Here is a 27,246-nt window from a genome sequence, read left to right as displayed (position 1 = left end):
CTGTTGTGATCGCCACGTAATAAATATTCCCTGTGATAGGTATTAGGTACTAGTTGCTGCTATGTACAAAGGTATGCTCTCCATAGATGTAAAAATGCTACGCCGCACTATACACTATCCACGTATGCACTTACCCCAAGAACTCATTACGAAGGATCTATTGCAGAGGGAATTTTGCATTTTGTACAATTTGTACGTGCCTAACCTAGTTATAAGCCTTGTTTATACCACTGCCTAGTTAAATCAAGAAATTCTTGGTCGGGCCGTGTTTTGCCTCATCTAGTTTGTCCTTCTTTGGCCTAAATCAAATAGGTAGGTACTTATTTAGGAAAAGTAATATGGAGTTTAGTTTTAACAATATGCGTTAACGACATGGTGTTAATAAAACGGTTGGTTGTAGAGGAGGTGTAAGTATTAATAAATGCACTGTATTGTCCAAAAAATATATTTTATTGTAGTAGACAACACGAGGGCCGCGCGCCCGGCGCCCAGCCTGCGCCGCGCGCGCTTCCCACAACAACGCTTCGCTATCTACATCCATCTCTCTGATTTAATAATTGGAATAATTTATTTAATAATTACAACACTTTTTTATCTGTCCATATTTTTTAACATTAGATATACCTAACTTCGTCTTGTATAACTTGGTGTAAGAACAGCCTTCAGGAATTGAAATAGGGTGGCGCAATATGCGCCTCACAGCACTGTTTCCATCTCTACCCGCGTCCGCTCTCTGCAAATAAAATAATAAATCAGATTTCAGGAGTTGCTTCCATTCATAGAACTCAAAGCTCTTCTATCGGCGTAGATACGGAACGGCTTCGGATTCGTATCGTCACGAGTCGTTCAGTATTCTTTGTATGAGTCTCCATACTTCAATGCAAATCTATAGCAATAGGATACATCGTAAACGCGTAGCCTCCAGACAAGCTACGGTGCTACGTACGATACGTAGCTGTATCTGCGCCAATAGATGAGTTTTGAGCTTTATATAAGTGAAAGCAACTCACGCAAGGGTCGTAGATAGTATACTAATAGCATTAACAACTGAGTCTTAGGGCCATAAATCATTTCTCTATATCTATCTCGCTTGCACTTATGGGTCTTATGGAGCCGTCTAGTGAAGGGTGTAACAATGAAAGACATATTATCGATAAGTAAAGTTTATTATCGTATCTTGTTCACAAAATTAAAAAAATTAACAATATTTGATTTAATATAATACATATTTCATATTATATAATTATTAACTAAATAAAATTAATCTTCATCTGAGTCTTCATCATCAGAATCTTCGTCTTCTGCCAAATTTATTATATATTAGTATCCATAGTGCGCAACGAGTAACACATGAATGTATTTATTTAATTGCAGTAAACACATTTATAGCAAAAAAAATACGCAATGCAATTACATTAGAAACCGACCAATCAGAATCGTCCAAATCATTATTGACTCATCATTAGCACGTGCGCAGGTAGCCGTTTATCGATAATTAGGGTGCGCAGGTAGGCGCGCTGCACATTCCTATCTTTTTTGACTTTTATGACCGGACGACTCAGATGATAATGCGCATACTATAGTACCGTAAAACATTTCCGTGTATAAAGAATTCACACGTCTGTCGGAAAGCGTCATTTTGATGGCCATGGTAGCAAATAGGGTACATAAATAATTTCAAAATTGGTTAGATTTAATTTGCTGATACTTATTTAATTTGTCGCTTACACAAGAAGATTCACCCTTTATAGGTTTATTAACCGATAGCCGACACCCGCGACTTCGCCTGCTATTAGACAGCTGTCTGTGTGAGCTCTAAAAAGATTAAAAATAAGCAATGTGTTGAACCTTGAGCGCAGATCGCCGCAGGAGAGCGGTCGGTCGAGGTCGGGCAGCAGGTCGGCGGGCGCGTGCAGCGTGCGTGGGCGCGTGGCGTCGTGCGCGCGGCCCGAGGCCAGTAGCGCGGCGGCCGAGGCGAGGCGGCGCGGCGGCGGCTGCAGCCCGTGCGCCGCCAGCGCCGCCGCCAGCTGCCGCGCGCGCGCCACCGCCGCGTCGCGCTCGTGCCGCGCGCGCCACACCTGCGCCACACACACAAACATTGACATTTTATTCTACTCTCACATTATAACCCATATTCGGCTCACTGAATGGGGGGTTAAGCCATTAGTCCACCACACTGGCCCAGTGCGTATTGGCAGACTTCACACACACAGAGAATTAAGAAAATTCTCAGATAAGCAAGTTTCCTCACGGTGTTTTCCTTCACCGTTTGAGACACGTGATACTTAGGTAATTTCTCGAAATGCACACAACTGAAAAGTTGGAGTTGCATGCCACGGATTGGATTCGCACCCACACCCTCCACCCTCACATTATAAAATCAAAAATAAATAATATTTGTACTATTATTTTCTAGTACTCGTACCCAGATAAATTTATTTATCTGGGTACGAGTACTAGAGTTAAATAGTACAAAATTATATTCGGAAAAATAATTGGTTACCGAAATAAAATTAATTGTGAATTGAAATTATTTTTCCGTTTACCGGACGAATAGCTTTAGCCTATATTACTCGTAAAGTTAGCTAATAGTAACTACACGAGTAATAAAAAGACTGAAGCTATTCATTAGGCTGAATGTCATGTTAATATTTTGAGATTATTACCTGACTTCGAGGCCTTTTTTTATGCAAGAGGCCTACGTCCAGCAGTGGACGTCTATCGGCTGATAATGATGATGATGACCTGACTTCGAAAGGATTACCAGTTTTCGCGCGTACCTTGTAAGTATGTATGTCCCTATTTGTAATTTCCTATAGAAACTTCCAAGTGGCATTGACCTTGAAGACTGGTATTGACAACAAAAGTACCAAAGGGAAAAACAATTACGGTCGAAATCCATTCAATTGTTTGGAAGATAATAATAATAATAATAATAATAATAATAAGCCGTTTATTCCCAAATCACACATACAAAATAATATAATACAAACAATTAAAAAGGATAAAGAACTTAAAACTAACTTAAATTAACAAAACTTAATTCTAAAATAATAAATATTTATTGTAGGTTGATATTTTTCTAGTTGTTTTATTTGGGTACCCATTTTCGGGTAAAGGCCTCCTCCATCGCGACCCAACGCTCTCTGTCTGCAGCAAGCCTCGTCCATGTACGACCTGCGACCTCTTCGATATCGTCTCTCCAACGAGCGTGCGGTCTGCCGCGCGGCCGGATGTGATCACGCGGCCACCAATGTAACACTCTCTCGCTCCACCGACCGTCTCTAGTGCGCGCCACGTGACCTGCCCATCGCCATTTTAGTTTGCACGCCAGTTCTGCAGCATCAATTAGTTTTGTCCTATTCCTTATGTCAACGTTCCTTTGACGGTCGCTGAGTTTTAGGCCCAACATGCTGCGCTCTGTCGCTCTTTGGAATTTTTGTATTTTGTCAATAATTCGTTTGGTCAGAGTCCACGTTTGACACCCATACAAAAGCGTAGGAAATATTGTATTTTCCATGGCCTTCTTTTTCAATGGTAGAGGGATTTTGGATTTGAAAATATGTTTCAAAGACCAGTATTTGCCCCATGCAATCTTGATTCTCCTCTCCACTTCTTCTATAGTTTGCTCTTCGAAAGATATTCTCTGCCCGAGATATATGTATTCGTCAACAAAGCTGATGGGTTGAGATTCGATTGACGTAGGAATCTCTATGTTGTTTGTCATTATGCAGGTTTTCTTAGCATTCATATCTAATCCACATTTTCTACTTTCCTGGTTCAAGGTGCTAATCATATAATAAAGATCATCATATTTTTAACCGACTTCCAAAAAGGAGGAGGTTCTACGTTCGGCTGTATGTTTTTTTTTTTTTTTTTTTTTTTTTTTATGTATGTCCAGCGATAATTCCGTCAATTATGGACCGATTTTGAAAATTCTTTTTTTGTTTTGTAGGGTTTACTTCCAGGGTGGTCCCATTTTTTTCATGTCAGGATCTGATGATGGCATCCTGGAGAAATTGAGGGGAACTTTCGAAAGTTGTAGAGACGACTAGTACATTTGTTAGTGTTTCCATAAGGTATTTTAAACCACTACAACTTTATGAAAGTTTGGAGTTGGTCTGATGATGGAGCCGAAACACAGACGATGGAACTCGTCAAGGATTTACAGCAGTCACCTTTTGTTTGGGCTTGATTAATTTGTATTGATGAGTACTTTCCACCTAGATGGATTGTGACTGTATTAAGGGTCTGGTGATGAAGACGAGGGACAGTGAAGAGAACTCCTCGACGGTTCACAGTAGCTACCTTGTGTTTGGACTTGATAAATTTGTATTGATGAGAACTTTCCACCTAGATGGATTGTGACTGTATTAAGGGTCTGATGATGAAGACGAGGGACAGTGAAGAGAACTCCTCGACGGTTCACAGTAGCTACCTTGTGTTTGGACTTGATAAATTTGTATTGATGAGTACTTTCCACCTATATGGGTTGTGACTGTATTAAGGGTCTGGTGATGAAGACGAGGGACAGTGAAGAGAACTCCTCGACGGTTCACAGTAGCTACCTTGTGTTTGGACTTGATAAATTTGTATTGATGAGAACTTTCCACCTAGATGGATTGCGACTGTATTAAGGATCTGGTGATAAAGACGAAGCACAGTGAAGAGAACTCCTCGACGGCTCACAGTAGCTACCTTGTGTTTGGACTTGATAATTTTGTATTGATAAGAACTTTCCACTTAGATAGGTTGTGACTGTACACACGCAATGGGTATGCTAACACTAAAAATAAAAAAATAAAAATTTTAATAAAAAAAATTCAACCGACTTCCAACTCAAAAAATTAAAAAGCAAACTAAAAAGCAAAAAATAACATCCTACCTATTTGCTACCTTCTGATCAGTTTGAAGGCGGTGCCAAGCTAGTGTCGTGTTTTAATTAAAGCTGTTTCTGGAATAACCACAGAAATTTTGTAGTTTAAACGTATTTAATTAAAACATCACTGGCTTGGCACCGCCTTCAAACTGATCAGAAGGTAGCAAATAGGTAGGATGTTATTTTTTGCTTTTTAGTTTGCTTTTTAATTTTTTGAGTTGGAAGTCGGTTGAATTTTTTTTATTAAAATTTTTTGTACATATCAATACGATGTCATCGGCAAATTTTAAGTTATTGAGGAGCTCCCCGTTTATATTTACCCCTATATTTTCCCAGGTTAATCTGGAAAATATCAGCTCTAGTAGAGCCGTAAACAAGTTCGGTGAGATTGGGTCCCCCTGTCTGACGCCTCTATTTATCGCAAAAGGAGGTCACACCTGTTCCAATTTTATTGACGCTCTACTATTTTGTATACAGCTTGCAAAAGATCAATATATTATTTAGCTTCGACTCCTTGTTGGTTAAGAGCTTTCCATAGCGCCTGATGCGAGATAGAGTCAAATGCTTTTGCATAATCAATGAACGCTATGTAGAGAGGGATCTTGTACTCTTTGAATCTCTCCATAACTTGGGACAGCGTAAATATATGATCAGTTGTGCTATATTTTGGTCTGAATCCTGCCTGTTCTCTTGGCTGGTAGGAACTTAAAGTTGGTCTTAATCGCCTTAGGATGACATTTGTAAAGAGTTTATAGATGCTTTGAAGCAGGCTTATTGGTCTGTAATTTTCAATCTCTGTTGGATCGCCTTTCTTGTATAGTAGGGTAATGATAGCGTTTTCCCAGTCTTCTGGTATACATCACGAGTTTAATATTTCGTTGAATATTGGTGTAATTATAGGTGTTAATGGTTCAATTATTGCTTTTAAGATATCATTTGTAACTCTATCATGACCTGGGCTTTTTGAGGATTTCAAAGAGGCAATACTGGCTCTAATTTCGCTTTGTAGGAAAGGTGGAACGTTCTCCGTATTTCCTGGGATACTGTTTACAGGTTCAGGAGAGCTTACTCTATCTTGTGAGCTGTATAAGTTTTTATAGAAATTTGTTGCAGTCTCTAAAATATTATTTCTATTAGTTACTCTGTTACCTTTCTTGTTCTTTACTGACGGTATCCACTCTTTGCACTTATTTAACCGCTTTGCAGCGCGCTTTATTGAGCTTTTTTGTATTAGTTCCTCTTCGATTATTTTATATTTGTATTTAGTTTTATTTTTGGTTATACTTTTTCTTATTTTTGTGTAGAGTTTTGACAAACGTTTTCGCTCTTTTTTTGACTTATTCTTTTTATTTTTCAAGTACTCCCTTTCATGTATTAGTTGATTTACTTCTTTTGTAAAAATAAATTCATTTTCAGATATGTTCTTCGTTTTAGGTATATTTTCAAAACATCCTGAGATCTGTGTAATCAAATCCTTATATTTTTGGTCGGTGCTTTTATTCCCAGCCGTGTAGTGTTTTCTAATCCCTTTAAAATTTCTTACAATTGTTTGGAAGATACGAGGCAATAAATATACAAACATAAATACCTACAATATCTAAGTAGATATATACGAGGTAGGAAAATCACTAACCTGAGCAGCACACACGGCGGACCTGCAGTGGCCGCGCTTCCCGGGCCCGAAGCCCCGCGCCGCTGCCTCCACCACTGCGCCGTGGAATGTTAATGATTGTCCTACAACAATTACTTTTAGTATGACTGTGATCTAATTCAATACAAAAATGTAAGTAGATATGTTCGTATGTGGCGACCAAATCCTAATGGAGGCTACATATTAGGTCTTCTGGGCGTTTCTCTTACGCCGCAGCAATCTTTATAACACTGCAAACGGCCTTTAGAATGAAAGTGACCTAACTTGAAATTCATGCTACAGCGACAGTGTCTATAGTGTCTCTGGCACTTACCCATTGAAAGAGAGACGAGAGCACAGCAGGAGCTCGCTTTGGAGGCGGCGAGGTGTTCGCACATGTAGTGAACGTACACGAGCTCCGTCAGCAGCAGCAGTGCCGTCAGCAGGATGCCCACCATCAGCAGCAGGAACACAAGTAACTGCTCCAGCACGAGTGTCTCTAGCACTTACCCATTGAAAGAGAGACGAGAGCACAGCAGGAGCTCTCTTTGGAGGCGGCGAGGTGTTCGCACATGTAGTGAACGTACACGAGCTCCGTCAGCAGCAGCAGTGCCGACAGCAGGATGCCCACCATCAGCAGCAGGAACACAAGAACTGCTCCAGCACGAGTGTCTCTAGCACTTACCCATTGAAAGAGAGACGAGAGCACAGCAGGAGCTCGCTTTGGAGGCGGCGAGGTGTTCGCGCATGTAGCGGAAGTACACGTGCTCCGTCAGCAGCAGCAGCGCCGCCAGCAGGATGCCCGCCATCAGCAGGAGGAACGCCGACAGGAACTGCTCCAGCGCCAGTGGGTCTGACGACTTGTGCTCCTGCTTGTTTGGTTTACACGTGCCTGTCATCCAGTACCTGTCACAGTTTATATGAAATCTAAATGTTGCTCTAGTTTTTCTATCAATTAATATTTTATTGTAATCATTACTGTAGTTAGAGCAAATCATATTGTACATCGAATGTATAGATTCAATGTAGAATATGATTTACAATATATCAATAGATTCGATATAATATGATTCTTTATTATCCCCAATGAGACTCGAGTGTAAAATGTTATTTCATAAACATTTCTTAGTGAGGGAAAATTGGGCCTTATTTGTACTTATTTGCAAAATGTATTTTACAAGCGGTTAATTTATAGGTGATAGATTAAAAAAGTCATATGCAGGTAGATACTATGGAACACTAAAAATAATAATTTTAATAATAAGTTCCATTTTGAATTCAGACTATCCTTACTGATACTGATAGACGCTGGAAGCGTCTAAGCACGTCGTTAGCAAAGAAGTAAAGCATACCTGCGCAACCGCTCTAGGTCTCCATTGGAGCGTAAATCAAGTAATCTCTTATTAAACATGCTAAGATATTTAGAATTTCGGGTAAACGCTAATCCGTAGCCAGACATCGCGTACCACGAGCCTACTGTTAACAATCGGCAGTCTTCGTCCTACAAAAGATTGAGAAAGGTACTATTAGTAATTAACTACAAAGGAGAGAAAGTACTGTAAGTATAGAGGTAGGATATTATAAAATTTACCTGAGACACGAGGTAATCCAGAACAGTGCCGTCGTAAATAAATGCGTCCAACTCGGCAGTAAGAACGCTCGTCACTCCCGCACTTACTGTGCTACGGTTAAACCTGTCGGTATTGAATTCAATTTTAAACTGCACTGGTGCACATGAAAAATCTATAGACAACTAATTACATTATGAGTATTGAAATCCATGTGCTCTCATTTTAAAGGAAGCCTGCAAGGCTTTATAAGCATGGTCCGGATATAAAAGCGTCTTGCCACTATAAACATTCGTGCGCTAAAAGAGCCTTCAGGGATAAGTCGGAATTATGGCAAGAGACAAAATGGATCGCTGCTTTCCCAGACGCTACTTGCATCTACACAACATTGGCTCTGTGTCATTGGGTGTGTGTGTAAGAGAGATCTTGTTTCATAAACGAGTAAGTGCCAATTTATGCCTCTCTGACCGAAAGTTATGTATTTGTTGTAATGCAGACACTATTCTTACCACTTATTGATGTATTTTAGTTTCAATAAAAATATTGGTACTAGGTTTTTTAGTTGTTACACTTACTGCGCCATATATGCGTGCGGTTCTTGAAAATATTTGGCCAGTGTCGCATCAGTGTGTGACCAGGGCACGGTGCCGAACTTCAGTGGGGGGCGCAGCGTCAGCGGACGCGCTATCCGCGGATCGTCCAACCCACTTAACTCGTGAAACTCTTCTCGCGTGATCATGAACGCGGCGAGGTTGGCCGTGTATATCGCGAGAAATACTACGGCGAACATCGCCCACATGTTGGTCATAAACCGTGCCGTGAATCCCCGGGGTGAGTCTACGTGGACTGATGCCTGTTGATGACAATAACTGTATTATAATATCACAATATAGTATATATAGTATCATTCGATAGCTATTTTTAAACGTACATATAAAGTCTATATGAATATTTGGAGTTGGCATTTTGACGCATTTAGGCCGACCTTAGATTTTTTTAATGTTATTTTTTACTTTAACTCAATTTCTACACACTGTATCGATTTTACACTAATGTTTTGTAATTATACGACAGATAGGTTCTAAAACGAACTAACGATTGACACATAAATGAAAGTTGTAGGCTTGTAGCTTCTCTGAGTCAAAAGTTATACTAAATGGAAATTACCACTTGACATGGCATGACTTATCATAGTTTTAACTGACGTATAAAATTCGTAATTTTGGATAGATATGATAGTTACGTAGCTACAATAGCAAACTGTATCCTCCGATTTTCGTACATTCGTTTTTCGGAATGACACGTCACTATGGAAGCAATTTTAATGACGTATTCACATCAATATGGATGGCAATGCCAATCCTTTCCACCAAATTCACGCGGTCTGTTCGGTCACCTGACGCTTGGATTTGAGTATCAGACACAATGAACAATTTTCGAAGTGACTATTCAAACCGCAACCGTACGAATAAATTTATTTTATTTTTTCTTGTAACTGGATAAATTATACATTCTTTCTACCTAGTCCTTGGCATTTAAATAGACGAACGACTAGCATATTGTTAAATATAAAAAGTATAGACAATTATATTATACTTATTATGCAAAAAAATATTATTATGGAAAATTTATTATACTTATTATGTAATTCAAACGGTTGCACGCACGTATAGCAGTCTAAAATTTTTTGATGTCCGATAAATTACAAAGTTAAAAAGAATGATTTTAATCTACTAATTTACACTTAAACACAAATTTACCTACCTGAAATAATACTGCCCAGACAATCCAATAAGTCCTACAAAGGGAAAATCTATTTTGTGGCACACGTTTCGAGTTGAGACCAGTTGAGCAATCGAAACCACTTGGCGATAGCCATTCAAAGAAGAATATTGAGAAAGTGGCGGCTTGAATGGCTACTGCTCCGACGAGCATCCACGACGCTGTGTCGAAGGGTTCGAGGAAAGCTGTAGGTGATATAATGCCTGTGCGCTTCGCTACCACAATAGCTACGCCTGTCTCCATGAAAGGCACACTGAAATCCACAACTGATTCTCGATCCGAGTTTATTATCAAAGATGTTAGTACCTAAAAATGTACACAAGTTTATTTAGACAATAATAGTTGTAAATACTAAGGGTGCCCACAAACAGAATACAATATTGTTTTTTTTAATGGTTACAAATAGTAGTACAAAGGCGAAACTTATGCCTTGAGGCATTTTCTACCAATTTAAATTTTTGTAATATAGACAGAGTAGAGCGCATTCGTAGCTATAAATGGAGACGAAAGTAATACAAAACAATTTAAAAGGAATAAAAGAAAAAAGCGATGTAATAAGTAGGCAATGTTAGTGACATTATACAGAGTAAAGTTGGGTCGTTTTTCATATACACCAGCAATATGACAGTAGATATAGGTTGTTCCTTATGGTACATATTAATCTGCATATTGTTAATTATAGATGAGTGTTTGGTGGCACCCTAACTTATTTCAAGTAAAGAATTCATAGGCAATGTTAAATTACCATATCCGTTTTCTTATTGACTAGTTCTGCGATTAACCCATTCCACTTTCCGTGGTGCAGCGTCCCCCATCGGCCGTCCTCAACTCGAACCAGTTCATATGTAAATCCAAGGTGTTCTGCGAGCTGTTGCAGCAGATCTATACAGAACCCACTACAGCACTGGTATAGTGTACTGTTTCTGTGCGCTGTACCCGCTTCTAACCTAATGAATGTAGTTAGTAAGTTAGTATATTCGTATACAAATACTATAGAGGTAAAGTTTGTAGTATTGCAAGGGGTAATCTTGGATATGAATCTGAAACGATTTTATTAAAAAACTCTTATAGCACTAGAAAGCCACGTTATTTATGAGTGTCATAGGTTATATTTTTTTATCCCCGTATTTCCATGGGCCCATGAACCATGCTAGTGAAACCGAGGGCGTCGGTTAGCTAACCTATAAACAATTCTCGTGTAAGTGTTAGTTACCAAGACAGATAAGACACAACAACGTGCCGAGTCAGCTAGTGGTTTATGAAAATTATGGTCATTGAAACTGAATAAAAAGGACGTAATTAAAATGTCGTTAAATCGAGGGAGAAAGTTCTATGGTGCCTGGACGGCTTGCGCGCGCGTTGATGTCTTTAATATGAATAATTAATACATTATACTTATAGTATTTAGAGCTTTTTGTGACAGAGCACTTTGGGAAGTAAGTAAGTTGTTGTATTCCGGTCAAAGGGTATAATTTGTTGGTGCAGGTACTCTCAGGCACCTACGCTTCGGAGGCAATATTCTTACCAAGACTCACTTGCATGACTTGCAAAGTGTTGCACTGTTGATAGGAGATGATTTGCCACTACTACTATCTGCTTTGTCCGTTCGGAGTTAAGGGTTATGATCATGTGATGCGGAGGAATGAAAGTCATATTACCGGGAAAAATTTTGAAATTGTAAATTGATTGAAGTGTCTCAAACGGTGAAGGAAAAACATCAAGAGGAAACCTGCATACCTAAGAATTTCCTTACTTCTTTGCGTGTGTGAAGTCTGCCAATCCGCATTGGACCAGCGTGGTGGACTATTTTGAGGATAGTAGAGGATATATAGAGGAGACTCGAGCTCAGCAGTGAGTTGAATATGGGTTGTTAATGGTGAAGTGGGTATAAGGTAAAGGAGACGATGATCTTACCCAGCGACATCCACTTCAGGCGCTACTCGACAAATGACGCCTCGATCTAAAGAGCATCGACCACTGACAGGGTCAGGTGGTGCCAAGTTGATGTAGGGTGGCTCTTCGAGAAACGTGATACGCATATGAAATTTTTCTGGAACACCCTGCGGTGGCGTGTGCAAGCCCCCAGGCCACACTATATCCTTTATTACTAAGCGTTCTTTCGGATAAGAATTCCAAGATCCGATTTCTTCCCACACCAGCTAAAATAAAAATACTAGTCTTTAATACATCATCATAAATCTGGCTTGGATTAGCTCTTAGCATAAGAAGGAGAAGTAACAAAATGCAAAACAAATTATAAATGATGATTATCATAATACGAGTAACTACTGCGTTTCATGGCGGCTCTTCTAGAATCTACGTTCCGGACTAGTAGTAGAATCACTACTAAACAGTCAAAATTTAACGTCGCTTGTAAGCATAAATGGCTAGATGCAGTATATTCTCACAAAATTATCTATACTGATTTATTACAAAGCTGAAGAGTTTGTTTGTATGATAAATATTTTGACACAATTTTAATTGACATGTGTGTTTGACATAATTTTAATTGACATTTTAACATTTCACTGGTAATAATTACTTGACTTTGCACTAAATTTAACAAGGTTTAATAATTTTGACAGTATATATTATGACTATTATTTTATTTTATCTGTCACAGTAGTTTTGAGTTACATTTGTCATAATCATTGAATCTTAAAATGTTAAATTGTATAAGCTATTACATATGTTTTCTTTTTTTTTGTTTGCTTTTAAATTAGGATTATACATAGTCTATTTAAATTTTTCATACACCAAATTATTATGGTAGAGAGTATCAGGGTCTTATTATATTTAAGTAATCTTTGTAAACCTGCTTTCTGATGAATAAATAAATTATTATTATTATTATTTGGTCGAACGCGCTAATCTCAGGAACTACTGGTCCGATTTCAAAAATTCTTTCAGTGTTACATAGCTCTTTTATTGAGGAAGGTTATATATATTATCCCCGTATTCCTTCTGGAACGAGGACCACGCGGGTGAAGCAACGCTGCGTCTGCTAGTTTAAAATAAAAACAGTAAGAGTGTCAACAGTTTGATTACCTGATCACCTAGAGTTGGTCGCAGGTTCATGATTTTCAATTCAGCAGCTCTCAGTTCACCGTCAGGAGTGAATTCAATACTAGGCTTGCCGGATTCTACGTCAACACTAACGTTGCGTAAATGTCGATAAAATCTTTCGCCAGTTGACCAACGCGCTTCTCCAGTGCCTTCCCCGCTACACGAGAGCCTAGTTCCAAGAGGGTAGCGAACGTACTCCGGCGCCGAAATATAGGACTCTACGCCGTATGCAAACACTTTGACAGCTGTTGCTATTTCGGCGATGATAGACTTGCTTGATGTATCAAAATGTACACCTGAAATTTCATCATCATCAGCCTATACATATATTTAATGGACCTTTTTTGAACTAGACCTTTTAAAGGAGTGATGATGGATTTAACCTTCAAATCCATCCAAAATGGGTTAGCATAATCTTTGATTTTGTACTGACTATTAGATGTTATTGGTATGACTGAGACCGGCGGCATTCCGAGGCACGGGGACATCGACATTGACATCAACAAACTTCTAACTCCTGGCTGCTAATGAGAATTTCTTGTAAGAAATTTCTTCCATAGCAATACATAGGAACCAACGAGGCAGGTACAGTATAATAGATGATTCGTAACTAGTAATAATTTACGAAAAAATGTGTTACTAAAACTTCCTTAATTCGCAAACGAATAAATAAAAGTGCACTTTAGTCTTTAATTAAAAGTAAACATACCAAGCATCCCGACGGGAAATTTATTCGGTTGTTTCCTAGATCCGAGTACACTTTGTGTAACAATCCATACGAAATTTTCGCCAGTGAGATGGAGATCGCCAGCAGATGACAGTATGTCTGCGGCCTCTTCTGTCGTGGCGTACAGAAGCATAACTCGCGCTTCGCTTGTGACTAACTCATTCAAATCAGCCGGTTTTTTGACAACTACTGCATTGAGTATCGTGAACTTGAATCGATCCTAAAAATGATACAGTTATTTAACACATATGTTTAACATATTAAACATTAATTACATGGAGGAGTCATACTTGAAGGGCTGTGACTCTTTCTCGCACAGCTTGTATAAAATCGTCGTGACCAGCAATAGCCGACGTGACGACGCTAAACTGATGCCACTTGTATCGCTCCAGTATGGACAACATCGCAGCTGTTTGGTGCTCTATCGTCGGAGCCAGCTGCAGTCTCAACGATGCGTGGGACGCGTGTTTCTCTAGGCCGCTGTTATCTGCGTTCCATGCAATCACCTAAAGCAGAATAATTTCGTGATATCGCTGATTTGTTGTACTAAAATATTTATAGATCGCATTACTTATAGAGAATATTACCGGTATACCGAGATATCCCGCGAGTTGTAGAAAATATTGTGCAGAGGCAGTAGACCGCCCGTATTGTTCATGATTCATAAGATACAGTATAGCAGACACGTTAACTGCCAGAAATTCTTTACATAGCGAGTCCAAGATGGCTGAAAAAAGTTCACATTAATTATTATCATAATGCTTAAACCTTGATGTTGAAGAAGATAATATTGTATCATGCTTCTCAGCATGATTTTTTGCTACCGTTACTAAAAATGACTCGTGGTTTAGTGTTGCGGTACGATGTCGGAGTTACCTGCAGGTAAAATAAACGTGTGCCCGTTCCAAGTAAGCCCGCTTCCATCTTAGACTGCATCATCATCTTACATCGGGTATGATTGCAGTCAAGCGCTAACGTAAAGACGCAAAGAATAAAATAAATCTAGAACTTGTAATATACGCATCTGTTTGTGTATAGGTATTACTTACACATAGGACTAGGCGTAAGACTCTGCATAGAAAGCGTAATGTTTAGGCGCACTTGTGAGAAGAGTTTGAGTTTGCGCGGCAGTTTGGACAGGGCCTCCTTCTCGGCTCTCGTGTAGTCGCGCGCGCCGAAGGCCTTGTGCGGCACCACGAGCGCGGCCGTGATGACGCTGGGCGCGCGCGGCGCCTGCGGGGCGGGCGACGTGCGCGGGCGCCGCAGCCCGTCCACCACGCCGATGCGCACGCCGCCGCCGCGCGCCGCCTCGCGCCCGCCCGCGCCCGCGCCGCCGCCGCCCACCTTGATCCCCCCGCCGCGCTCCGCGCGCGCGAGCGCCGCCAGCGCGCCCAGCGCCGCCAGCGCCAGCAGCGCCACGTGCGCCTGCATCTCCACTCTTGATGCTACAATTTGTACGTTATTACTTATAGAAAACTGTCCACTTTGATGTCAAACTTCTTTAAGCACTTTTAAAGTGTTTAAAAGTGGTTCATGTTAATGTATCAATGGATTAAATATACCTAAACCACGCGATAATAATAATAGAAGGGAGTGAAATAGGGTTAATAACACATTCATAAAAATTGGTGTGTGTATTATCAGACATAGCTAGCCGTGATAGCCCAGTGGATCCAATTCCGGAGGGTGTAGGTTCGAATCCGGTCCGGAGCCCGCACATCCAACTTTTCAATTGTGTGCATTTTAAGAAATTAAATATCACGTGTCTCAAACGGTTAAGGAAAATAAATCATAGTGAGGAAACCTGCATACCAGAGAATTTTCCTGGTTCTCTGCGTGTGTGAAGTCTGCCAATTCGCATTGTGCCAGCGTGGTTGACTATTGGCCTAATCCGTCACCTTCTGTCAGGAGATGGGAGGGACTCGAGCTCAGCAGTGAGCCGAATATGAGTCGATAATGATGATGATGATTATCAGAAATATATTTAGGGAAAGAAAGCTTACACCGCTTATTACGAAGTCGCGGGCGTGGCTCGTAATATGTATAGATAGATATAATACCTTCTTCTTCTTCATCTAAAACAATTTTCTTCTGTAGGCACAGAATACCTACATAGGTAAATAAGGTAATTACCTAAAAGCCGCAGGTGAGAGCTCTTATCACAAATTTTCAGCAATTCTAACAAAATATTTACTCTTGTGACGATAAGAGCATTCTGAGTTTAAGTTAGTTTGTTAAACATTTGACTTAGCAAGTAATTAAATAGGTAGGTACGTAAGTAACGATCAGCGGAGGATCCCCCTTCTTAGAAGAGGGATATAAACTAAGATACGTCCGGGTTTTCCTTAATTTGTCCTAGTTAAGAGGGCGACCGGGGAGCGTGGGGTTTCATTTGTAGTCCGGGTTTGGAATTTTAAATACACGGGCCGCCACAGAGTAGCACCGCAACCTCGCTTACATGTTTTCTGTGGTTGTGTTATAAATTTTTCGTTAGACTCAACATCCAGTGGTCATTCCGTGGTTCTCGCGGGATTTTCTAACAAAAATCCGTCTATGGAGATACTTACAATAATGTAATACTAACTGTAAGTCAGTAATATACTATAGGTATAAGTTATATCAAAATACCATTACATTTTGAATGATCTATTTATTATTTCGCCACAGAACCACTGTACTGACGTGCTGGTTGAGTATTTCTGAAAAAAGTTTTATGTTTGGTTGCCCTAAGCGTACCCACCAATATTAAGGGCTCATACTTGGTGGAGGTACTAAACAACGTCGAAGGTTGTTGAGTACCTCTTAGGAGGAAAGTCCCTAATGTTTATCTGCTGCGCTCGAGTAGGTAACTGCAAATATAGGGGATATTTCAAATCGCTTGGCGGTACGTCTTTGTTTTTTAGGGTTACCACCCTACCAACAAAGACGTACCGCCAAGCGATTTGGAATATATAACTACCCACAGCCGAAGCCTCCCACCATCCAGACCTGGACCAATTTAGAAAACCTCAATCGGCCCAGCCAGGGATCGAACCCAGGACCTCCGTCTTGTAAATTTACCGCGCATACCACTGCGCCACGCCACGGAGGCCGAAATGACTATAATAAGTATAAATAATCATTAATTGCTTAGTATGGGCGTGGAGAACAAGACGGGCAGGGGAGGTGAGGATAAATACGTTCTGAAAGCATCCTGTAATCTTACACCCAAGGTCACACGTACTGGTTTGCCGTGTGTGGTTCGATGGTAAGGGGGCAAAGAAAAGCGAGTTTATTGATCACCGTTTACTGTTCAACTGATTTGTAATTTGCAAAAACAAATGCTAGAGCTAAAATATTAAAGGGAAATGCCCACCGGCTCATACAACGTCGGCCCAGGGAACCCAGGAATACCCCTTTATACGAGTATATGGAGACGATAATATGATGTATAAATAAGGATCTGGTTAAATAATTGACTTATCACTATCACACACTAGGGCAAAATGTTCGCTGGTGTACCTACCAAAGCGGCGAAGTAACATTTGAATTTGTATTATTTTTTTTTGTATTTTTTTTCTGTTACCAACAAGCTTAACAGACAAGAAAACGAATAAACAAACCAATCATAAGTCTTTAAAAAATATCGTAATACTCAGGCTGTATAGTCAATATCTTAGCTTGTCCTCGTAGTGTACAAATTAAAGATGAATTGAAAATCTCGTAAAATGTGGTAGCAAACTTTTTTTGATGAAGCAATTATTTCATTAGTAAAGAAGAATTATCAAGATTTTTTTGATATAAGTAAGTTGCCGGGCGGTAAGGGTAGACCTGGGCCGGGGATGGGCATTCCCCTTTAAGTGGTTGGCAAGTACATGGCGTCAATATGTGCAATGGCACATGGGATTTACACTATCGTTAACAATTTATGGATAAGCTAAAAACTAAATATTACTATGGACACGCTACAAAGTTATGTATAATCTACGAACTAAATAATATTATGAATAACGCTACACTGGGACCTACTCAAGAGGTTTCCTCTACTACAACCAGGTACCATGATCGATGGTACAATTCTCGCCACCGCTACCCGCTGTTTTATAATAACGTGTGCTATCTTCGGATCAGGTGGAAGACGGTACCAAATTCGTTAAGTTTTATTTTGTTTGATTTTTACACTGCCTATAAACCGAGCAGTAAAATCCGGCCAACTGCGTGCCGGGAGTCGGGAAACAGGCAGTGTAGGGATTTGCATTGTTGTACGTCACCAATGCCGACTTGTAATAGTCGTTTTTGGTTGGTCGACCAAAATCTTAATTTAAAAATGCTAAAGGTGCACTCATCACGAAATCTCGAAAACCACTTTACGTTCAAAGATATTTGGAAGGGATGTTTATAGTAAGTAGAACTCCGCTAAGAACGGATTTTGCAAGATTGCTAGATTTAGAAATAAGAGAATTAACGGCTTGACTCATTTAAACCTAAATATTTCACAAATCATTTTCAAAGTCGATGATATTATGTTCCACACGCACAGCTACATTTAAAGTAGATAATAAAAGTAATATAATTATATATAAGAATGTATACATAACTATGAAAGTATAGGTAAACATATTATAGATATCTTGATCTACCCGACGCAAAGGAATTTCGATAATTTCAGTCCCTACGAGTACGTATCGATTCGGTAAAGCTTACGATAGATGGGTTAGGATAAAAGTTACCACAGCGTCTTTATTTTGGGTGGGTAATCCTTGGCCAAATCTTACGAGTATAGCCGTTCTCCTGAAGATCATGACAACATAGATTTGCCTATAAAAAATAAAGTGCAAAAGACGCGGTAGCAGTTACTAAATATCTATTGGTGGCTATAGGTAGCTACGAATACATTTGGGCGCCGCGCCTGCCGCCGCGTCGGGACACGGGAGTTGTCTCTACTCTCTACCTAACTATAACAACGTATAAATTACTGCTGTCCCTCTCCGTATCGAAAGTTAATAAGCGTAAGTCTGACAATTTACTACCCTCAGTCTTCTATATTGTAACGAGACATTGACACAAAATTGTTATTAGTTTCCAAATGGTTCCTGGTACCTATCTGGTTTTAATAAATGTATTAGCATATTAAGTAAGTAGGGAGGTACCTACCTACTTATTTATATAAAAATATATATGATAACGTTGTTACTCATCTACAATTTCTGTTTTTAAATCAAGTTCTAGTGGATGTATGTTCGTTATCGTAACTAAAACGAAATATATTTTTCTCTACAAAGTGCGTCTGACGGTGCGAGGGTAGGCCACCAGCGTTCAGTCATGGGGCACGGGCGCCACGCACGACGAGAGGGAAAGTGTTAGTCGTTACCTATAAGCGCGGCAAGCGGCGGCGGCCCTGGCAGCGGCGGCGGCGCGGCCGGGAGCTGCGAGCTATCCACATAGATCGCGAAGGTGGCTGGCCGACATGGGGTCGTTCGAGGACGGACAGTGTCGTGGCCGCCACAGCGGGGGCACCACGCGTGTTTACGTAAGCGCCACGCCCCGAGCCACACTCTGGCGGTAAGGGGCGCGGCGCAAAGCGCGAAGCACCTCCGGTCGCCGAGCGCCGACTGACGCACCCTCATCCCTTGCGCGCAGAGCTCACCGCGCTTGCGTCCTTCGCTTACAACCTCCACGCCTCCCGTTACATAACAACACTAAACGTCTACAAAGCCCTGTTCAACTGGGCACGGGCGACTCGTTTGTGACGCCCAGAAGCTGCAATTGTTCTCTAACGAAGTACTTCGCGGAAAGAACAACCTCTTCATTTTAACAGACTAATTAACTTTAAGTACCTACCTACGTATACCGTAGAAGAACGTTTTCTGCATTCAGGTCATGAAAAAGATTCTTAGGCCAAGGTTACTTTTCACTTTTTAGGAATTGTACTGTAGGGTAAAAGAATAAAGACGGTTACCTACACACGTTTTAGAGTCTTTTGAACGTCAGTTACGAGTTACGACTTATAGCTTTATGACGTAACAGGTAGCAGACTTATAGAGTAACAATAAAAGAAGAGTAATCCGCTTGTAAGATCGCGTTTGTTTCCTACCTAGATACTTACCTACTCTTATTTCAAAGTAGAGTGACTTGGATCAAAGAATCAAAGAACATCTGCAGTTTTATATAAAACTAGCTGACGCCGCGCGGTTTCATCCGCGTGGTTCTCGTTCCCGTAGGAATACTGGGATAAAATATGGCCCGAGACACTCGATGTCCAATAGCCAATTTAATTCAAACAAACAATAAAATATATCCTCTTTAAAATCACACTAATATTATTATTTGTTCTTCTTTTACGCCGAACTTTTACTGAACCGATTTGGCTGAAATTTTAAATAGAAATAGATTTTACACTGGATTAACACATAGACATTTATCCCGGGAAAATCCATGGTTCCCGCGGGTTTTGTGAAAACCGAATTCCACGCGGACAAAGTCGCGGGCGTCCTAATAGTGTAGGTAGGTAGATAACATCAGGTGTTAACATAAGAAATTGGCGTTTCGTCGTACTGGCCACTTTGGTCTCAAATATCTCCTCTTTGGTTAGGTATTCCAATTTCAACCATATACAGTTATTTACTCGTGCTTTTGTTTTGAAACCCTAATTCATTTTATTTTTCCTCTTTTGGTTTTTTCTTTGCGACACTCGGTTTACAAAATGGAAAAGAAATATCGCGTTATATACGAATACGAGTTCCATTGTGACACCTGTGCTGACTGACTGAATGTAACTTGAAAAATTAAGGACTTTCCATACAGACTTTCAACCGCTTCTGATTTTATTTTTGCGCCAAAAAATACATACCTATCCCATATTCTTCGTACTGTCAATAAATGTGGCCTCAAATCGTGTCAAGTTTCAGTTGAATACATTCAGTAGTTTCAGACCGGTCAACACGGACCGACAGAACACGGACAGCCAGACAGACAAATAAAATGAAATAATATATGTTTGGCTTCAGTATCGATTAGGTATATTATAATGTCCACTAAAAAAACCAAAATTTTCAACACATCTTCAATGTACAAAATCGAACCTGTTACACTTTTATTATAATAAGTACCTAGCGACAAACATTATATGTAAATCATGCGAACATATAAATAGAGTGGGGTAAAATAGGGGTTGAAAGTTTACATCGATTTCGACGCGGACGAAGTCGGGCGGACGGGCGTCTGCTGATCTACACAAACTATCTGGCGAAGCGCAGTGTAGCGTTTTGTATTTATGTACTATTGGACATATTATTCTGCGGTTTGCGGGTACATTAACTAAGATTTTTGGATTTTGAAATTGCCCACGCACATCATCATTATCTAACCACTACTTTTCGGCTCACTACTGAGCTCGTGTCTCCTCTCAGAATGAGAGGGGTTAGGCCAATAGTCCACCACGTTGCCTAATGCGGATTGGCAGACTTGACACACGCAGAGAATTAAGAAAATTATCTGTTATGCAGGTTTCCTCACGATGTTTGAGACACGTGATATTTAATTTCTTAAAATGCACACAGCTGAAAAGTTGGAGGTGCATGCCCCGGGTCGCATTCGGACACACTCCGGAATCAGAGGCAGTTGTCATATCCACTGGACTATCACGGCTAAAATACTTACCGAATATTTTAATTACATGTAAGTACTTATATTTATACTTAGATTTCCATAAAAGGTACATGAACATATTATTATTATTTTGAAATAGCTAAATAAAGAGTCATTGTTACGAGTGTTACAAAAGTTACCTTTTTACTAAACAATACCAATTAACATAACAATGGGTTGGGAAGTAGTGGACTGTGGAGAACTCGAGAATTCTCTTTGAAATGGAAAAGAATGGTTGCAATTGACGCCGGAGAGTGCTACAGGCTGAGTTTCTACTCAACACAGAGCACCAACCAGTGTTACCAACTCTTCAAAATATTTATCCCTAAAGATTGTGTCAAAAACCCCTAAAATCGCCTTAATTATTGAGTTGTCCCCCTAAAAAATATAAATTCATAATAATTTAGAAATAATATGCTTTATTATGTTTCAAAAGTCTATATTTAATACAGACAAAATATTACGTCTTTATCTGAAGATTCAGATTTTTTGAAATCATACATGTTGACAATGAATAAATTTAACATTTTTTTTTATTCGATAAAAATTGCCGCCAGTTGCCTCAGAATGGTTGTAGAATAACGTATTATATGTCGTTATAAGTCGCTAGGTCAAGAAAGAAATATTAAAATTATCATCAATTTAAAAATATTAAAGAGTCAAAAAATCCCTCAAAATACCCCTAAAAAAATCCCATTTCACTTATTTGCCCCCTAAATCTGGGGGGAAAACCCCTAAGTTGGGAACCCTGGCACCAACTCTTTTAATGTCATAACACTCAGCAATATTAAAACGACACTTTTGTTTGTGTCATTTTTGCTAAAAAGTGGTAAATTAAAACTCCTAAGGTACCTATCACTTTTTTGCACAAATATAGTTTTGAATGTTATCTATACTTAGATATAATAAATCTGTAGAGAGGTCAATTCTGTACATGAAATATATTTCCAAAATAACAATCAGGGGGTGAATAGTGGTCGATACTGATGCCAAAAATGCAATCAGTAAAATTTTTGTTTGTCTGTCTGTCTGTATGTTCTTTATAGAAACAAAAACTACTTGACGGATTTTAACGAAACTTGGTACAATTATTCTTCATACTCCTGGGCAGGTTATAGTATACTTTTCATCACGCTACGATCAATAGGAGCAGAGCAGTGAAGGGAAATGTTGGGAAAACGGGAGATGTTACTCAGTTTTTTAAGCTTCCGCCGTGTGGTATGTTTGTCATAGAAACAAAATCTACTCGACGGATTTTAACGAAACTTGGTACAAATATCTTTCATACTCCTGGGCAGGTTACAGTATACTTTTCATCACGCTACAGTCAATAGGAGCAGAGTAGTGAAGGTAAATGTTGAGAAAACGGGAGAAATTGCTCCATTTTTTAGGCTTCCGTCGCCGTCGCGTGGTAGCGCGGGTATGGTTAGAATAAGGGTAGGGTAGCGGTAGGGTAAGGTTAGGGTAGTGGTTTGGTAGGGGTAGGGTAGTAGTAGGGTTTTACGTGGAGATATTCTATGGATCGAGAGGCTGCGATAGCCAGACACGCGTTCAGGAAAGCTGAGAGTTTGTCGTCTATGCTTGTACTATAGTTAATAATAATATATATAGTCAGGGATCCCTAGAATATTTAAGTAAGGGATTTACTAATAAGTACGGTAGTCAACTATGGAGCTTCCGTCGGTGGTGCCTTTTTTTTTGACTTGGTGGAAGATAGCAGTTTTAAAGGGTCCAGACCCTCAACCATTCTCACCTACGAGTACCTCAAGTATAAAGCATACCTATATTTTTCAAGTTTTCCTCAGCATAATATGAGAAACTAGCGGACTTCGTCCGCGATAAACCCTACTTTCACCCCTACCCTACCCCTACTCTACCCCTACCCTACCCCTACCCTATTAAAGGCTTAAAAATTGAGTAACTTCTCCCGTTTTCCCAACATTTCCCTTCACTGCTCTGCTCCTATTGATTGTAGCGTGATAAAAAGTATACTATAACCTGCCCAGGAGTGTGAAGAATAATTGTACTAAGTTTCGTTAAAATCCGTCAAGTAGTTTCGTTTCAATAACGAACATACCACGCGGCGAAAGCTTAAAAAATTGAGTAACTTCTCCCGTTTTCCCAACATTTCCCTTCACTGCTCTGCTCCTATTGATCGTAGCGTGATGAAAAGTATACTATAACCTGCCCAGGAGTATGAAGAATAATTGTACCAAGTTTCGTTAAAATCCGTCAAGTAGTTTTTGTTTCTATAAAGAACATACAGACAGACAGACAAACAAAAATTTTTACTGATTGCAGTTTTGGCATCAGTATCGACCCCCTGATAGTTATTTTGGAAATATATTTCATGTACAGAATTGACCTCTCTACAGATTTATTATAAGTATAGATTATGTCCCTAATAGCCAGTCACTAAGCTTCGCGGCAAGCCTTCGAAAAGACTGTTAAAGATTTTTAAAGAGAACTATAACGGTCACCAGCGAAGGGCTGGGGACATATCACGTCATAATTCCTCATGATAACTTGTCGAAAATATGAAAAAATTAAGTTTCATACTTCGAATTGACAAAGAGAATGTACAAGCTAGACATACCTTACCTGTGGTTGGGTGATAGGTCAATAAAATAGTCTGATAATGGTAATTTCAAAGGAAAATGTTACTATTTTACGGATGCACTCACAGCTCAACTCAGCCGTTGAGCTGTGAGTGCATCCATCATGATCTGGATGAAATTTGGCAGATATAGATAGTTTGGAATAGCAAATAGGCTACATATCATTGCTGATTCAATGGCTGAACTGATCTGGATGAAATTTACCAAAGTTTGAAATAGCTAATAGGTTACATTTCATTGTCAATTTTCCATTGAAAATGGAATGGGCAACCTAACTTTTCATAGTTTGATGTACAAATGAATGTACCTAAGTAGACATTTCTGTTAAAATTGGACAACATCATTCAAAAATCAATGCCCATCACAGAACCAAGCCTTACTATGATAGACATTATTTGAGGCTTAGACCCACCACTCTGCTCCAAAACTCAGGCTAAGGATGGCGTTTCAACACTCTCAGTCACTCACACACAATACATTCAGTCACTATAACTAATCGCATGATACATGGTTACCAATGAATAAACCTAGTAAGTCTGGATATGGAATTTTTGAAAGTGCAGTACCTTGGACTTGTGCAAATATAAAATGATGCAAATCATTAAAGTCAGTGTCAAATAAATTTGGACCAGCGAAATAATAACACGATATGGTGCCGCTGATGAACTGCCCAAAATATTTTGCATTGACACTTTCAACTTGATTTTGTGGCAATCTCGTTTGTAAGCCCATTCTAAGCAACATTTACACATAATATGAATCCAGAATTTGCTAGACCATGTGAATGGGTACACCATTTTGTTATTTTCATTCATTATGTATACCTTTTAATTTTATCAACTCAACATCCCATATTTAAGATGTCTTTTACTTTATATCTCTACTTACATACCACTGTGGTGATAACTTCAATGTGATTCATGGAAACTTTATTAGATTGCTTATAGTTTTACCAGTTGCTTACATTTTGATGAGGGTAGATTGGTACCTAGCCAATAGGTTGATATATAGAACATTAAAATCAAATGTTTTATGAATTGATGACAAAATAAAAAAGAATTAATATAAATATAATTAATTCTTTTTCATAAATTTAATATAAATATATCACAGAAAATATACACAGCCCCTGTAATGAATAATGGAATAAATAGTGTTAATATTTTCTTCTTTTAGTCAGTCTTTTAGATAAATTCATGTTTTTTTAGAATGGTTTAAAGGTTATTGAATGTAAATGATTCCTATTCAATATACTGTTTTGATCAGTCTTTCAATAGTTTTGGTTTCCCCGTCTCACTGTAACCCTAGATCACTTCAACAAACATTCTATAATGTCTATTACTATCTCAGTAAAGATAATCTAATAATTGTCCAAATTATTTACTACATAGTTCATATAACAAAATGTTTATCACAACACTTATGAAATTAACGATTTTAATAAAGTTCAAAGTTCGAACACAATATTTTATTAGTAATCATAATATAAGTAATGAATACATCAGTGGTAGATCCACTTTCAACGGCGATCGCGATAGGACCGATGGGATTCACGATCGCGACTGCGAGCACGGGAACGCTCCGAAGTACGCCACAAGAACTCATCCACCGAACGTTCGTACGACCGTTTGTCGTACACGAGCACTGAACGAGGGTAATCTGCCAAGTCGTAGTAGCGCGGGGGCGGCGGCGGCGGTGGCGGAGGCAGCCCGTCGTAGGTGGCCAGAGCCCCACTGAACCCTGGTGGCGGCACATAAGGGAGTGGGGGCAGCTGATGGTGCATTGAGCGCATGTATTCTGCTACATAAGCTTCTGCTGCTGCAGATCCTGTATTATTGTAGCTCTCGCGAGGTCGTGTGAACCAAGAAGGCAAGCGATCTCTCATGTATGGCGATGGTGACCTTCTTTTGTAAGAAGTGGAGCCCAGCCGGCTTCTAGTAGATGTAAAAGGCTTCCTTCTTGGCCTTGTTGAAGAATTCATGCGGTTCCTGAAACCAGATCCTCTAGTTGAGAGAGGTGCTCTATATGTTCTGTAACTCCCACCGCTTTTCAAATATGATTTTTTTGAAGATTCCTTTGATTTTCTAAGTATGGGTGTCATTTCTATTCCCTCGTCTTCTGGAAATAGTCTGCACAACTCTTCAGCAACTTTAGGTTCAATTTCTTGGCCATCTCTGCCAATTTTCACGGGTTTACCTTCATTCCAAGGATTGTAAAGGTGGAGCGTACTACTGAAAGACAATTCCTTTCTACAAATCCAATCCACTTTAAAAACCCCGTCTAGGACTTTTGCAGAGAGGCCAGGTGGCAGCACCCACGATATAGGTGGTACATCTCTGCGAGACTCACTTGCAAGTCTTGCAAAGCCTGCAAATTTACCACTTTCTTTTACGGAGAAAATCAACAAAACATTCCTTGATTCTCTGTACGCTTGGTTTAGATTTGCTTCATTTTGTGGTAGGGTAGACCAAACGCCTTTTGCTTTTGATAATGTTATGTTTTCGGCATTATTCGATTTGATTAAAAAGAATCTTGTGTTTCTAAATAGGTAATTTAGTTTCGTCATATAATCATAGGTTTTGATTTTAGAGCTAGTACCGGGCACACAGCGTCTTTTACTTTGTACAGGGGAATCACTCTCAGATTTGGTGCGCTTTCTATTAGCACGCCTCTCCTTAGATTTAGGAGTGCTGCTCACCGAGCTAATACTAGGACTGCTTGATCCGCTCGAAGTAGAACTAGACACTTCACTGCGAGTGTCATAGTCTTTTACTTCCTCCAACTGTTTCAACTCTTCGCCAATCTCTGCCTCCACTTCTCCAACGCCAAGATTAACGGCGTCGGTGTTATTGGAGGCCTCCATTTTCAATGTTCCAGTCACAACAAATTCAGACCAACATAACTCGGCATAACGTAAATAGTTAACTCACTAGAGCGCAGTGCTTAGATTAATGATTATTGATTAATTAGTGGTTAATTACTTGAAATAAAGCATGTTAATAAAAATTTACAATTAATATTTACTACAAAAAAATATTTTCAATGAGCTTTCAAATAATCCACAGAATACAGATTAGATAGATAACTTTTTGTTTGTTTGTTGTCTGTGGTATTATCTACAAGGAAACCCTTAGACCATTAATTACTGGACGTGGTTCGCTAACCGTTACAATTTTTGGATTTACCGCCTAAAAATCTGTACAATTGAGACACTGTACAGATTGTACAGACCACAGAGAATTAGGATTTTAAGTAAAAAGATAACTGTATTCGATACCGACCGATTCGACCTATTTTTAAAAAAGCTACAAACACTTTATAACTATCAAAAAACCTAGAAGATAGAACCG

At 39.5% G+C, this 27,246-nt stretch overlaps 2 protein-coding genes across 2 annotated transcripts; both read right to left on the bottom strand.

Moving 5' to 3' along the window:
• Positions 1 to 431: 431 nt before the first annotated feature.
• LOC112044970 (glutamate receptor ionotropic, NMDA 2B) lies at positions 432 to 19,273 on the bottom strand. Its single transcript, XM_024080990.2, has 16 exons — positions 19,003 to 19,273; positions 14,702 to 15,097; positions 14,240 to 14,379; positions 13,943 to 14,158; positions 13,635 to 13,872; positions 12,908 to 13,221; positions 11,774 to 12,018; positions 10,605 to 10,806; positions 9,842 to 10,165; positions 8,653 to 8,930; positions 8,101 to 8,203; positions 7,862 to 8,010; positions 7,195 to 7,415; positions 6,513 to 6,613; positions 1,849 to 2,078; positions 432 to 733 (listed from the first exon to the last, which is right to left on the bottom strand). Exons 1-16 carry the CDS (start codon positions 19,256 to 19,258, stop codon positions 697 to 699), a joined length of 3,450 nt encoding a protein of 1,149 aa, XP_023936758.2. The 5' UTR covers positions 19,259 to 19,273; the 3' UTR covers positions 432 to 696.
• A 5,688-nt stretch (positions 19,274 to 24,961) lies between these two features.
• LOC112044979 (YTH domain-containing protein 1) lies at positions 24,962 to 26,976 on the bottom strand. The gene has a single exon (XM_024081002.2). It carries the CDS (start codon positions 26,757 to 26,759, stop codon positions 25,416 to 25,418), a length of 1,344 nt encoding a protein of 447 aa, XP_023936770.1. The 5' UTR covers positions 26,760 to 26,976; the 3' UTR covers positions 24,962 to 25,415.
• Positions 26,977 to 27,246: the final 270 nt, after the last annotated feature.

The sequence above is a fragment of the Bicyclus anynana genome, chromosome 15 (genome assembly GCF_947172395.1).
Source record: "Bicyclus anynana chromosome 15, ilBicAnyn1.1, whole genome shotgun sequence".
NCBI classification, from domain to species: Eukaryota; Metazoa; Arthropoda; class Insecta; order Lepidoptera; family Nymphalidae; genus Bicyclus; species Bicyclus anynana.
Note: the sequence above shows the minus strand (reverse complement) of the source record. Positions and strands in the feature narration are given on the sequence as shown.

What these genes read in the sequence shown, in the direction of transcription:
- LOC112044970 (XM_024080990.2), bottom strand. Translation starts at nt 19,258, where the DNA reads ATGAGGGTGCGTCAGTCGGCGCTCGGCGACCGGAGGTGCTTCGCGCTT. An exon ending in GACCAACTCTAGGTGATCAG is followed by an intron (nt 12,019 to 12,907) that starts GTAATCAAACTG and finishes TTTTTATTTTAG; the next exon opens with CTGGTGTGGGAAGAAATCGG. An exon ending in CCGCACGCATATATGGCGCA is followed by an intron (nt 8,204 to 8,652) that starts GTAAGTGTAACA and finishes CAATACCGACAG; the next exon opens with GTTTAACCGTAGCACAGTAA.
- LOC112044979 (XM_024081002.2), bottom strand. Translation starts at nt 26,759, where the DNA reads ATGGAGGCCTCCAATAACACCGACGCCGTTAATCTTGGCGTTGGAGAA.